The sequence below is a fragment of the Pseudorca crassidens genome, chromosome 5 (genome assembly GCF_039906515.1).
Source record: "Pseudorca crassidens isolate mPseCra1 chromosome 5, mPseCra1.hap1, whole genome shotgun sequence".
Taxonomy (NCBI): Eukaryota; Metazoa; Chordata; class Mammalia; order Artiodactyla; family Delphinidae; genus Pseudorca; species Pseudorca crassidens.
This window is the reverse complement of record NC_090300.1, coordinates 34,504,404-34,520,488: the sequence shown is the minus strand read 5'-3', so window position 1 is coordinate 34,520,488 and position 16,085 is coordinate 34,504,404. Positions and strand designations below refer to the sequence as shown.

Sequence of the window (16,085 nt, the reverse complement as noted above, 5' to 3'; positions counted from 1 at the left end):
TGGTTAAATAAATCACGGCCCAGCCACATTAGGGAATAGTATATAACTATTTAAAATTATAAGGTTAATTCATGGGAAAAAATGCCTACAACAGAACGCTGAGTAAAAAAAAAAATTACAGAAGTTTGTAGATTAATTTGAATATAGCTAGGAAAGAAAAACATAAAAGAATAATAAAAAATTACAGCAAAGCAGAAAATGCTTAGGGTCAACTTCAATAGAAGAATAGTGAGAAAAAGTTGAAAAAGTGACTTAAAACCAAATTATGCAAGTAGCAGTAGGCTCTGACTACTAATCTTTACCTTTCATAAAACATGAATCCAAAAGAATTTAAGCAGAGAGTAAAGTATGGAAACAGCAACAGGGAAGAGTAATGTGGATGAAGAATATAGAAGATACTGGGCAAAAAAGAAAAAACGTACACTACTCACTAGTGTGTATCAAATACAGATGACTAGATTTTGTTCATATTAAATATTGAAGATTTTGTTCATATTAAGTAAAAGTTGGAAAAATAAAGTTCTGCATGAAAAATGAAAAGCAAAATACTGAAATGCAGTTTTTAAATTTAATTCCCTTCATCTTTCTGCTTGTGTTTCCATGTAAGGGTGGGAGGCAATAAACAGAAATCAAAAATAGTATTTCTGTAGCTTGTTAACAATTTTTCTATTACAGTATAATAAAGAAACTGTCAAGCTTAATGGCTACACGTCACTTAATATATTTTAAAATTATACTTATGTAATCTAAGGTTGTCCATTGTTCTGGGTAACTGGGAATTCAGTATTTCTTTTACTATTTAGCATCATCCCATCACTCCACCTCCTTCCCTTCCCATACAAATTCCAGGATTCTTGAACACATCAATCTGGTAACATACATAAAAAGCAGTAAACACTAAACTCCCTTAAGGAATTCAAAGGGAAATACAGGTTAAAAAATAGAAGGTATTCTAATGAAAACTTGCCTGCTTTTAGGTCTAAAAATAAATCTGTTTCATCAATTACCTAAATTTCAGACTTAAATTGAAAATGAAGTATCAAAAATGAGCAGATATCAAATTAAAAGATTTAACATATAATCATCAGTAATCAAAAAATGCAAATTAAAATAATGAATTACCATCTTTGCCTATGTTGTCAAATAATTCTTAAATATAAAGTATCCAACTGCTAGCTACACTTCTGGTGAAAGCTAAACTAGTACAACTTTTGGAGAGTAAAAATGGTATTATTACCACACAGTTAAGAAATATTCTATAATAAAATAATTTTACCTCTAGTACTTTAAAATGAAAAAATGATGTGGGGAAGTAAATACAAATGATAAGTTTTAAAATAGTGGAAAAAAATGTAAAGAAACACATAATCATGGTTTATCCTTGTAATGAATTAGTAAGATGCCAATGAATATATGCTCTTCTAAACTATTTAATGGTATTTGTTGAGTCAATGAGGAGAGAGAAAAGAGTAAGAAGGTTATAAAAGATCTCTCTCTCTCTCTCTCTCTCTCTCTCTCACACACACACACACACACACACACACACACACACACACACACAAATAACCATAAAATATTAACTGTGGTTATTCCTAATTCACTCTTAGGAATGTTTTTTATACCTTTTCTTCTTTCAAATATTCTTCAATATACATGTTACTTATATTAAGTCAAATTTTTAAAAAAACACATACTATTAAGGCAATAAAAATTCTTAGGCAGCTCCTGTTACGTGCAAGTTACTTTACTCAGCACAATGTAATCTAAACTTTGTAATCTTAAACTCACTATTAAAAAAAATGCCTTTCCTGACACCTTTTACAAAACAAGCAAAGAAAAACTTTTAAGTTAATAAAATTCTTGATTACACAATCAACAAGAGTATATAAAATGTCAATATATACACGAATAGGTTCCATGCTATTGACTGTATTGCTTTACTAATACGATAAAAACACTTAAAAAAAAAAAAACACTTAAAATTTACCTGCATTGCACTTTTTCCCAGTTTCACCACTTCAAATAATGTGACAGGCTCCCCTTCACCATTCTGTTGAGGATGCCCATTAGCTCTTCCACGGCCTGTTCCTCTAACTCCAGCTTCAATTCTACTCTTCTCTCCTGGAGATTTTCGAGGTTTCTTATTTGTAGACTGAATAAAAAGATGAGGAAAAGTTAAGTTAAATGCAGGCATACTTTGCTTTATGCAAGAATGATCTCAAATTATGTTTGACCTTGTGAAAGGGAAGTTAGCACTGTTATAGATAAGAGACATAATCCCAAAGGAAGCTTTACAATGTTTTCATTGATAAAAACAAAGCGCAAACAGCAAAGTACAAGTTAATTTATACAAGGCATGAAAATAAAGTCAAAAGAAAAAGATTTAATATTTTGTACAATAATGCCAATGCTGAACATTTTAACCATGCCCCAACCATGCCCCCTTCTTGACATTTTCTTCTTCCTCTCTTCCTCAATATTCTGTTTCCTCAGAAACCTTGTTCAATAAAACATTACTTAGGGCTTCCCTGGTGGCACAGTGGTTGTGAGTCCACCTGCCGATGCAGGGGACATGGGTTCGTGTCCCGGTCCGGGAAGATCCCACATGCCGCAGAGCAGCTGGGCCCGTGAGCCATGGCCGCTGAGCCTGCGCGTCCGGAGCCTGTGCTCCGCAACGGGAGAGGCCACAACAGTGAGAGGCCCGTGTACCGCAAAAATAAAAAAAAAATAAAAATAAAACATTACTTGGAAAAAGCTACATATTCAACTTCTCCCTTGACTTAAGTGCTCAAATATTTCTTATCCAGTCATGCAACAAATATATATTGAACATATTTGGAACCATTCTAGATACTAGAAATACAGCAAACATTTCCGCCTTGACAGTTTACATTCTTCAATTGACAACCCATCCCACACCCCCAATTTTTTTTAAAAAGTCAACACTAGTTATCACCTTATCTGTGTCTCACCTTTAGAGTCAAGATAGAATTGCTTGCAGTCACTGTTATTATTCCCATAAATTTCATTCATATATAAACTCATCAGGGTTGCTGCTTCACCAAGCCCACCAGTAAAAGTAATGTTGCTAAACGCAATAGACATTTTTTGAAACTCTCTCAACAGGCAATGTTATCCCCCTTGTCTTTCAGATATCTTTTCCCTCCCTATACTCCTTACCTGTCAGTTACCTTAGGTCTCTCCAGAGCATCTTCTCAATCTTTATAGTCTCTCTTGAGTGATTTACTTCACTCTCATAATAGCCTGTTTCAGTTATCAATTTACTGTTCCTCATCTCCAAATGTATTCTAGTTTGCCCCACTCTGTAAACATTTCTCTTTTGTCATATGCTGCACAGGTAGGCTTATAACCAGAGGGCCCTGGAGGAACATTACAAAGCATAACATGGAGGGGCTTTTCTCCCTGCTCACAGGACCTGCTCCCTTCATTCTGTATTCCTGTATTCTTCACAGTACTCTTTCACTCCTCTTAATAGTTAACAGCCTGACAACCATTTGTGTGTGTGGATTAATATATAATGAATTTACTGCTTATTTTTAAATAAATTATTTTTAGAACAGTGTTAGATTTACAAAAAAATGTGTAGTACAAGGAATTCCCACATATATCACGTCTAATTACACCTATTATTAACACCTTACTATTTGTATTGTACATTTGTTATAATTAATGAACCAAAATTGATACATTAACAAAAGTCCATACTTAATTCAGATTTTCTTAGTTTTTGTCTAATGACCTCTTCTGTTCTAGGAGCCCATCCAGGGCACCTAGACATACTCACATCATGTCTCCTTAAGCTCCTCTTGGCTCCAAGTTTTTATACTTTCCTGGGTTTTGGTGACCTTGACAATTTTGAAGAATTTTGTACAGGGATTTTGTACTGTACAGATATTTTATACAATGTTCCTCAACTGGGGTTTGTCTGATGTTTTTCTAATGACTAGACTGGGATTATGGGTTTGGAGAGGAAGATGTGAGAGACAAAGTATCATTTTTGTCACCTCATATCAAGTGTATATACTAACAATGTGATTTATCACTCAATGTTGACCTGTTAATCAGTTGGCTGAAGTGGTATTTGTCAGGTTTCTCCACTGTAAAGTTACTTTTCCTCTCCTTTCCAAACTGTACCCTTTGGAAGAAAGTCACTGTGTGCATCCCACATTTAAGGGGTGGGGAGTTATGCTCCACCTCCTTGATCCACCTCCTTGAAGGTGGAGCATTTACACATACCATTTGAAATTTTTCAGTATGAGAGATTTGTCTATTCTCACTCATTCACCCAATCATTTGTACTAACGCAGACTCATCGACATTTATTTTATATTTTTGGATTATAATTCAATACTATTTTTTTTTAAGATGTTAGGGTAGGAGTTTAGTAATTTATTTATTTATTTTTGCTGTGTTGGGTCTTCGTTTCTGTGCGAGGGCTTTCTCTAGTTGTGGCAAGCGGGGGCCACTCTTCATCCCGTTGTGCCGGCCTCACTATCGCGGCCTCTCTTGTCGCAGAGCACAGGCTCCAGACACGCAGGCTCAGTAGTTGTGGCTCACAGGCCTAGTTGCTCGGCGGCATGTGGGATTCTCCCAGACCAGGGCTCGAACCCGTGTCCCCTACATTAGCAGGCAGATTCTCAACCACTGCGCCACCAGGGAAGCCCATTCAATACTATTTTATTTTGTTGTTCAACTTGCTTCAGCTTTGGCCATTAAGAGATCTTTCAGTTGGTTCCTGTGTCCATTTGACATATTCCCATCATTCTGTGTGTTTTGCTTTTTATTTTTTTAGCACTTGGTTACTTTCTGGCAGCACATCATTCTCCAGGCTCATACTGTATATTCTCTTTTCCAGTTTTAGAATCAGGGAGTTTAGAATCCAAGGAGCCCTGGTTCCTTTTATTAGAGAATTTTACTAGAGATGAAGATCTGGGCACTAGGTTTGGCTCCTTGATACTAAGTGCCCTTGCTTCTAGGCCCTTAAGCAGACAAAACAAAGAAATGTATGTTCCATATATATACACATAACTATAGATGTTTCTGTATGCAATGATCTGTTACCTATATTAAGCTAAACATAAGCTGGAACTTGTATCTCCAACTCTAATCCATTACCACATGGATGCTTCTTCCCCTTGCTCATCGACAAACTCCCACTCCAACAATGAGAAATCTGGCTCTCCTCAGTATTCACGTAGAGCAGTATTTTAAGCCCTACCCCATGGGAAACAACTTTATGAACTAGACTGCAGTTCTTATATACACTGTGTACAATTTCTCTGACTTTAGTCTTACAGACTCATTTCCAAAGTTACCTAAGTCAGCAACTCTCTCCCCACTCCCTTCACTGCAAAAGAGATTACATTGTTACACTCTACATTCCATCCTGGTATTCCCCCTACCTTATAAATGATTTTTTTTAAACATCTGTATTAATAAAATTCACTCTTTTTCTGAAAAGTTTGGTGGGCTTTGACAAACGTATACTGTCATGTACGCACAACTATGGTATCACAGAGAAAAGTTTCACTACCTTAAAAAATACTTGTGCTTCACATCCATTCAACCCTCCCACTTCGCCTTGGCAAACACCAAATTTTTTTTAATCACCACTACAGTTTTGTCTTTTACAGAGAGTCATGTAATTGGAATCGCACAGCATATAGCGTTTTCATACTGGTATCTTTCATTTTAACAAAATGCATTTAAGATGGATCCGTGTCTTTTAGTGGTTGAACAGCTCATTTCGTTTCATCTCTAAACAATATTTCATTGTATGGATGTACCATGTTTTGTCATTCATTTACCTAACGATGGACATCTTGGCCACCATTTTTGGCAATTAGGAATAAAGCTGCATAGGCATTCACATGCAGGGTTTTGTGTGGACAAAACTTCTAAATCAGTTGTGTAAACACCTAGGATAACTGGATCATATGGTAAAACTATGTTTAGCTTTGTACAAACCTGCCAAACTGTCTTCCAAAGTGGCAACACCATTTTGCATTCTGACCAGCAGTGAATGAGAGCTTCTGCTGCTTTGCATTCTTGCCAGGAAATTGGTACTGTCAGGCTTTTAGATTTCAGCTACTCTAACAGGCATATGGTGATATCTCCTTGTTGTATTAATTTGCAATTCCTGAGCGATAAATGATTAAAGACTTTTCAATAAATAATAATTCTTCACAGTAAATTTTTCTGTTTGAATTACTGGTGAGAATTTGTCTCCTGATTAAAATCTCCATACTTGCATTATCCAATATCATGGCCTCTAGCCTCACATAGCTAACTGAGCACTTGAAATATGGCTACTCAAAACTTAGATGAGCAATGTTTTGACTATCCACAAGGTTGTGAAGATTTAGTATGAAAAACAGCATATAAAATATCTCATTCTGGGCTTCCCTGGTGGCGCAGTGGTTGACAGTCTGCCTGCTGATGCAGGGGACACGGGTTTGTGCCCCAGTCCGGGAACATCCCACATGCCGCGGAGTGGCTGGGCCCATGAGCCATGGCCGCTGAGCCTGCGCGTCCAGAGCCTGTGCTCCGCAACGGGAGAGGCCACAACAGTGAGAGGCCCGCGTACCGCAAAAAAAAAAAATCTCATTCGTATATTGATTACATGATGAAATTATAATATTTTAGGTATACTAGGTTAAATAAATTATATTATTAAAGTTAATTTCACCCACTTCTTATAATCTACTAGAAAATATTAGCTCAAGTCACATTTGTTAGACAATGCCATTCTATTCTAATACTATAACCACAGTAATCCTTATATTACAAATTTACTCCAACACTTATTTTCTTCTTTCTTTGATCTCTAACCTCCAATGACTCTCATAACCATCAAGTTAAAGTTCAAAGTCCTCAGCACAGCAAGTAATGCTATCAATTATTACCTGTTCGGTCATCTACCACACCAGCTCCCTATTTATAGGCTACTATCTTCCCATACTGACCAATTTAAAATTGCTTGAAAATATCATTATTTCATGCATTCATCCTGTTTAGCTGATAGATCCTGGCTCTTCCTAACAAGTCTTGTTTCTGTGCTCACTCTTTGGAAAAACAGGTGTCTTCCCTATGGCAGGTATGTGCATGAGCACTTGTGTGTGCATATGAAGAGGGGAGGGGGGAATGTTATTTTTCTTTATTGAGTAACACATTCCCATGGCTAAAATTCAAAAGGTAATTAAAGTTACACAATGAAAACTTGCCCACTCTTACTCTCAAGCCTTAGGAAAGAAGATTGGTTCTTTCAACCAAAATTATTCATTCCTATGTGTCATTCCAGAGACATTTAAACATATTTAAAAAATACACATGACAAAAATTAAAGAAGACGTAGATAAAGAGAAACCCATCCCATGTTCATAGGTTGGAAGACTTAATATCATTAAGATATTAATACTACCTAAAGTGATCTTTCTACAGATTCATTGCAGTCTCTATCAAAATGCATACGACCATTTCTGCAGAAACAGAAAAATCCATTCTGTAATTCATAAGGAATCTCAAAGGACTCCAAGTAGCCAAAATAATCTTGAAAAAAGAACAACACTGAAGGACTCACACATCCTGATTCCAAATCTTACTACAAAGCTAGAGTAATCAAAACAGTGTGGTACTGGTATAAAGACACACAGACCAATGAAACAGAATAGAGAGCCCAGAAATAAACCCTCACATGTATGATTAAATAATTTTTGACAAGGGTACCAAGACCATTCAATGGGGAAAGAGTAAAAATGAAACCCACAGAATGAGAGAAAATATCTGTAAATCATATATCTGATAAGATATTAATATCCAGAATACAAAGAGAACTAAAACACAACAACAAAACAACCTGATTCAAAAATGGTCAAAGAGGACTTCCCTGGTGGCACAGTGGTTAAGAATCCGCCTGCCAACGCAGGGGACATGGGTTTGATCCCAGGCCCGGGAAGATCCTACATGCCATGGGGCAACTAAGCCTGTGTGCCACATCTACTGAGACCATGCACCACAACTACTGAATCTCATGCACCCTAGAGCTCACGCGCTGCAACTACTGAAGCCCGCGTGCCTAGAGCCCATACTCTGCAACAAGAGAAACCACCGCAATGAGAAGCCCACACACCACAACAGAGAGTAGCCCCCACTCACCGCAACTAGAGAAAGCCCGCACACAGCAACGAAGACCCAACGCAGCCAAAAATAAACTTTTTTTAAAAAATGGGCAAAGGACTTGAATAGACATTTCTACCAAGAAGATATGCAAATGGCCAATAAGCATGTGAAAAGATGCTAAACATCTAATAATTAGGAGAAATGCAAATCAAAACTACGAGATGCCATCTCACACCTATTAGGATGGCTACTATCAAAAAAAAGAGTAAAGTCTAGGCAAGGTTGTGAAGAAACTGGAACTCTTATGCACTGTTGATAGGAATATAAATGGTACAGCTGTTGTATAAAACAGTATGGCAGTTCCTCAAAAATTAAAAATAGAATTAATCATATGACCACCAATAACACATCTAGGTATGTACCCAAAAGAATTGAAAGCAGGATCTCAAAGATATTTGTACACCCTTATTCACAGCAACACCGTTCACAATAGCTAAAACTTGGTAGTAACCCAAGTGTCCATCGGTGGATGAATGGATAAGCAAATGTGGAATATAGATACAATGGAATATCATTTAGCCTTAAAAAGGAAGGAAATTCTGGGATCTCAAGAACATTATGCTAGGTGAAATAAGGTAGTCACAAAAAAGACAAACACTGTATGATTCCACTTACATAAAGTACTTAGTCAAAATCATAAGGGACAGAAACTAGAATGGTGATTGCCAGGGGCTGTGGGGAGTGGAGAATGCGTAGTTACTGTTTAATGCGTGTACAGTTTCAGTTTTAAAAGATGAAGAAAGTTATGGAGATGGGTGGTGGTGAGGACTGCATATGAATATATTTAATGTCATTGAACTGTACACTTAAAAACGTAACTTGGTAAATCACACGTGTATTTCACCAAATTAAAAAAATTTTTTGAAAAAAAATGCACATATATTTCCATGTATATATTATATTTTATGTTATGTATGCACAGTTATGCACCATTCTATTTTCACTATCAACATATTTTATACTTAATCTATAGCGAAGACCTACAGAATGTCTTGACTTTTCTGAAGGCTGCAGTGTTCCATTACATAAATATACATTAACTTATTTAGCCATTAACCTATTGATAAACATTTATTTTGTTTTGGATCATTTACTATTACAAATAATGCTGCAACAAGTAAGCTTGTGCACATGTAGGAATGTTTGCATGTGTCATAGACACATACATCATTACACATATTTAGTACATATATAGCAAGAACTAAACTCCATGAATAAAGAGAAAATAAACCATAATTCTCAATCCTGGGAGCCTATTAGCACTGGTTATAAAGGGTGAATAAGAAGGTAAAAAAATCCACTTGATCTTATCTAGGGTCTAACTGTATTTTATCCCATTATCCAAGAATGATTTTTCCTATTACAGACCTATACAGTAATATACAGTAAAGATGCCGAAAGATAAACCAAAAAGCTGATGTTCAGAAAAACTGTGCCCAATAAAAAGAGTAAGGAAGAGGAAAGGTCACAGCATAACAGAATATATGCAATCTTTAGCTTACACCCAAGGGACACAATTTTTCAGTCCTGATAATAATAATTCTCTCAGAAAACAGGTATACTTATTCCATTAAATAAAATAACACATTTGTATAGAGATTGGGGGCAGTGCTGTAAGGGGGATTTGAAAACCAAGAACTGTGACAGTTATTTCAAAGGGTAAAAATATATACATTACTCTTTAGTTACTTGTGACTTTCCAGGCTCCCTTCGCTACACTTTTTGTGCTACAAAGGTCAGGACACCTGTCGATGTAGTCTCCTTCCTGGACAAAGGAACCATGGTGCTCTCAAATGAAAGAAAAGGGTGATGTTCTGTATCAAACTTGCTTGTTGGACCAGTTTTGAGTTTGTGCCACCTTAAGAACTGAGTCATAGTGACCAGTGTGAAATACTAACTCATTTGTGGTTTTGATTTGCATTTCTGTAACAATTAGCAATGTTGAACATCTTTTCATGTGCCTGTTGGCCATCTGTATGTCTTCTTTGGAAAAATATCCATTCAAGTCTTCTGTCCATTTTTTTGATTGAGCTGTTTGTTTTTACAATATTGAGTTGTATGAGCTGTTTGTATATTTTGGGTATTAACCCCCTGTTGGTCACATCATTCGCAAATATTTTCTCCTGTTCCTAGGTTGTCTTTTCATTTTGTTGATGGTTTCCTTCCCCGTGCAAAAGCTTTTAAGTTTGATTAGGCCCCACTTGTTTATCTTTCCTTTTATTTCTTTTGCCTTGGGGGACTGCTCTAAGAAAACACTGTCACAATTTATGTCTGAGAATGTTTTGCCTGTGTTCTCTTCTAGGAGATTTATGGTGTCATGTCTTATATTTAGGTCTTTAAAACAGTTTTTAGTTTATTCTTGCACACAGTGTAAGAGTATTCTAATTTCATTGATTTACATAGTTGTCCAGCTTTCCCAACACCACTTGTTGAAGAGGTGGTGTTTATCTTTTTTCCGTTGTATATTCTTGCCTCCTTTGTCATAGATTCCTTGACCATAAGCATGTGGATTTATTTTTGGGTTCTCTATTCTGTTCCATTGATCTATAATGCCAGTTTTTGTGCCAATACCACACTGTTTTGGTTACTGTAGCTTTGTAGTATAGTCTGAAGTCTGAAAGGGTTATGCCTCCAGCTTTGTTCTTTTTCCTCAGGACTGCTTTGGCGATTCTGGGCCTTTTGTGGTTCCATATAAATTTCAGGACTATTTGTTCTAGTTCTATGAAAATGTTATGGGCATTTTGATACGGATTACATTAAATCTGTAGATTGCTTTGGGTAGTATGGACATTTTAACAGTATTAATTCTTCCAATCTAAAAGCATGGATACCTTTCAATTTCTTTGAATCATCTTCAATTTCTTTCATCAATGTCTTATTGTTTTCAGCATATAGGTCTTTCAACTCCTTGGTTAAGTTTACTCCTAGGTATTTTTTGACACAATTTTAAATGGGAGTGTTTTTTTACTTTCTCTTTCTGACATTTCATTCTTAGTGTAAAGAAATGCAACACAATACCTCACACTGGTCAAAATGGCTATCATCAAAAAGTCTAGAAATAATAAATGCTGGAGAGGATCTAGAGAAAAGAGAATGCTCCTACACTGTTGATGGGAATGTAAATCAGTACAGCCACCATGGAAAACAGTATGGAGGTTCCTTAAGAAAATTAAAAATACAGCTACCATATGATCCAGCAATCCCACTCCTGGGTATATATCCAGAAAAAATGAAAACTCCAATTCGAAAAGATACGTGCACCCCAATGTTCACAGCAGCACTATTTACAATAGCCAAGACATGCAAACAACACAAGTATCCATCAACAGTCAGACTGGCTTAAGAAGACGTAATATACATATACAATGGAATATTACTTAGCCATACAAAGAATGAAATACTGAAATTTGCAGCAACATGGATGGACCCAAAGAATATTAAATTTAGTGAAATAAGTCAAACAAGAAAAATATTATATGATATCACTTCTATGTGGAATCTAAAAAATAATACAAATGCATCAATATACAAAACAGAAACAGACTCACAGACATAGAAAACAAACATGGTTACCAAAGGGGAAAGGGAGGGGGGAAGGGATAAATTAGGAGTATGGAATTAACAGATACAAACTACTAAAACAGATAAACAACAAGGATTTACTGCACAGCACAAGAAACTATATTTAATATCTTATAATAACCTATAATGGAAAATAATCTGAAATATATAATCTGAATCTCTTTGCTGTACACCTGAAACTAACACAATAGTGTAGATCAACTATGCTCCAATTTAAATAAATTAATAGCAAAAAAAAAAAAAAACCCCAGAAAAACTGAGCCTTTGTCTTAATTGGTAGGTTACTAATGCCTTAGTAACCTAGCCAGTAACCCAGTTCCTCTGGAGCTAGAGTTCTGTCCATTATCAGTTTGTCTCAGGGACAACTAGCTCTAGCCCAGATGTAGCTCAGCACAGATCTTTGCATGCTCACTCATCCTAGAGATATAGTCTCCCTGGTAGAACATGATCAGCTTACTCCATCTACCCCAACTACTACCTGCCTAGGAAATCTTTCCTCCACTAACAGAAAGCAGATCTCTTCCCTAATATGTGCCTCAACTTAGGAAGACAATAATACAGACTCCTATAAAGTGAGGCCTAAAGAAAGGAACTTGGGAAATGTAAAAGGGACTGATGTACAAGATATTGTGAAATAAAAATTCATGAGATTCGGAATCTCATTACATATAGGAGAGACGGGGAAGGGACTTGGGATGAGGAAATTAAATAGTGACTCACATTTTAATTCTAGATTCCTGGAAAAATTATGGTATCTTTTAGCAAAATTAAGGAAGTCAGAACTAAACTCTAGTTAAATGAAAAATTTTCAAAATAAAACAAGCTAATTGACAGAGAAGAGGAGATACAAGTCCAACTGATAAATATATTTCCAAAAGGGACCATAAAAGTATGTAGGTTTAAGCCACAAAAATTATTTTAAGAAGAGATTTCTATTTCTTAGAAAAATAAAAATAGAAAAAGTGGTATGGAAAATGACCAACAGACAATTCGGAACACAAATGACCAATATTTCAGAACATACTGATGAACTGTTACAGTACTTAAAAATTAGAAAATATTTAACAATCAGTGTACTCAATTCAACTTACTATAAAACAGGTAATGCCATATATTTTGCTGCGTAAAAGGCAACGCTACACATCAAAAACTTTCAAAACATATGGCATATCTTTTGAGTAATCAATTCTACTTTTAAGAATTTAGGATAAAAAGTATCTATGGCTCTAGAGCAAAATTTATTTTTGAGATATAAGTTTATGTCAGCATGGTTTAAATCAGTGAAGGATTTTTAACATAAATGTTCAACAATGGAGACTATTTAAATAAATAATTTCACACAGAATACTATGTAGCCATTAAAATTATGTAAAATATATAAATGATATCATGAAAATCATGATTATAAACAAAAGTACCAAGTAATTTAGAATATCCAATTTTTATAAATTCACCTGTTAACCTCTCCTTCTGATACTCATTGTTAATATTTTGTTGTGTATGCTATCCTCCATCTTCTATGTGTATGAATACACAGACATAAAAGTAAAAATTGTACCTCTTTTTATTTACCCTTCTTACTCAGCCTACATAAATATGAAAGTTAAATAATGCTAAGAATATATAAGTGCTGGTTCTCACTTAAATAGAATAAAGAGAACAAAACCCTTAATAAAACATTAAACAAGAGACTAAAGATGGGTTAGCTTACAGATGTGCTGATTTGCATGGCAACTAAATGCAACATGAAATCCTGGACTGGATTCTAAACCAAGGGAAAAAAATATTTTTTCTTTTGCTTAGGGCATTATTAGGACATCAGGCAAAATCTGAATGAAGTATATGTACATAAGGTCAGTATTATATCAATATTATTTTCCTGATTTTCAAACATGTACTGTTGTTGTGTAGAATATCTTTGATTTTATGAAAATGCATACTAAAGCATTAAGAGTAAAGTGGCTTCGTGTCTGCAACTTTCAAAAATAATAATTGGTATCAAATATAAATTTTTATATATAAATATATATTTACATTTATGTGTCTGTGTATACATAGACAGAAAAAAATATGATAAAGCAAATGTAGTAACATGCTAACATTTGGACAATCTGCATGAAGAATCTGCATAGGAATTCTTTGCAGAATTCTTGGAATTCTTCTGTGTATGAAATTATTTCAAAATAAAAAGAATTTTAAACACTTGAGGGTAAAAAGAGTGATGATTTAACAAAATTAAACACCATTCATTCATTCAATAAACGCTTACTGAAAGTTGAACACTACTATACAGCAGTAAACAAACCAGATAAAAATCCCTGCCTTCATGCAGCTTACCTTCTAGTAGGGGGAGACAGACAAAAAGCAAATAAGTAAAGGTATACTACATTAGATGGCAATAAGTACTATAGAGAAAGGGGAAAACACACACACACACACACACACACACACACACACACACACACACACACACACGGAGGAAGGGGACAGTAAGTCCCTTTGGGTAGGAGGGAAGATACGCAATTCTAGATACCATCCACAGGGAGGCCCCAGTGAGAAGATGACACAGGGCCCTGAGACAAGGAGCACACCTCGTAAGTTTCAGCAAAGGCACATGATGGTGGCTGAATCCAGTGTTGTAGTAAAAAATGACTGATGCAATTTGCAAATCAATTAGACAGGATGTGTTGATAGTCTAGATATAGGCTGAGAAAGAAAGACTCAAAGATGACTACAAGATTTATAGCTGAGCAGCCAGAAGCACGAAGCTGCCACTATGGAAAAGGGGTGAGCAGGGGATAGGAAGCTTGAAAGTTTGGGTATTTTTAACATCCTGGGCCCATTAAATATCTAAATGAAGATTCTCAATGGGCACTGAATATGAGTCTGGAGTCCAGGGGTAAAGTCCAAGCTGGAGACAAAATCTGGGTGACATAAGCTTAGAGATGGTGTTTAAAGTCATGAGACTGGACATCACCAAGGGAGTACTGTGTAGACAGAGAAATAATGTCCATTATTTGCTAATACAATCACAGGGGTAGAATAAACATGATACTATATAGTGTTTGTTTAGAGATCAATAATCATTTGGATAGAGAGCCACAATAATAACAAATATGAATTAGGACATCTGCAAAATAAGAGTGGTTTAATAAGAAACAAACCTCTCTGAAGTAACAGTATACTGAAAAGAAATACCAAAGATGAGATGTCTCCTAAGAATTTAGAAATAGAGAAAATAATACTGTGCAAAACAGAGGTCCTTATATTATTTGTTTTCATTTGACTGAGTAAATTAATAAAACCAGAGATCCATGAAGTCCTCTTAACAAGTATGAACAATATTAAAATAGCTAAACAAAGAGTGTATCAGTCAAAACTTAGAATTGTTCAAAATGGAGCCAGTCAATAGAAAATGTCCAAGCAATCTTCAGAACAGGTACTGTGGAATAACTCAAATATGATCATTCTGACAATTATACCTCTCAATTTTAATTAACAGCTTGGCATTTTGGCATTCTTGAGGAAAAGAGTTTGGGAGGTAGGTTATCAATTGAAATCCTAGCTTTGCTACTTATGCAATGTTGTGACCTTATGCAAAATACCACTTTCTATTTTTGTTTTCTACTTTGTAAACTGCATATAAGACCTATTTCCTAGTATTGGTGTGAAGATTAAATGACATAAAAAGCTTCAGCTCAGTACGAACCCCAGAGCAGAAACTCAGGAAGTTCTGTTGTTTCCAAGATCAAGAAATAGGTCTGAGTCAGTTGGAAGTATAGCTAGCCATGTGAACTAATGAGTGTGAAAATATAGACTAAAGTCTAATACAAGTCTCTAGAATGCTACTATCCTATGCAGGCTGACATTTTTTCAATTGTATAAACATGGGATGAACATGTACTATTTACCTGCTAGATTATGTAGTAGCGATTTCACTAAAAATAAAATCTAATTTCTAACCAGAAAAGAGCTAAGCGTTTGGATACACAGACTCCTTTGCATCAGGAAAGCAAAATATTACAAAGATACAGCTGTAGACAAGTCAAAATTAAATAGGTTATAAAAAATAATACAATAGCCTGCTGAAGGGGTGATAAATTCTCTTTAAGGGAAAAAAAAAGGTTTTCTTCAAGAAGACAGCACTTAATCTGAATCTTCAAGTGAAGAATTTTAATTGGAGGGGAACAAATTCAAGTAAGCAATCATGTAGGCAGTTTATTTTACAACCTTCAAGCAACTTTAGTCTTATTTCCAATTTGGTACCTATAAACTATGAATCCTAGAGAAAGCAATGCAACTCA

The 16,085-nt window shown here is 35.4% G+C and overlaps 1 protein-coding gene across 1 annotated transcript in view; it reads right to left on the bottom strand.

Moving 5' to 3' along the window:
• The window catches only part of STAG1 (STAG1 cohesin complex component), a 423,440-nt gene that overhangs the window by 272,667 nt on the left and 134,688 nt on the right, over positions 1-16,085 (bottom strand). Inside the window, exon 4 of the mRNA XM_067737732.1 lies at positions 1,988-2,152. Within this exon, the coding sequence (XP_067593833.1) occupies positions 1,988-2,152 (165 nt within the window). The remainder of the gene's footprint in view (positions 1-1,987; positions 2,153-16,085) is intronic.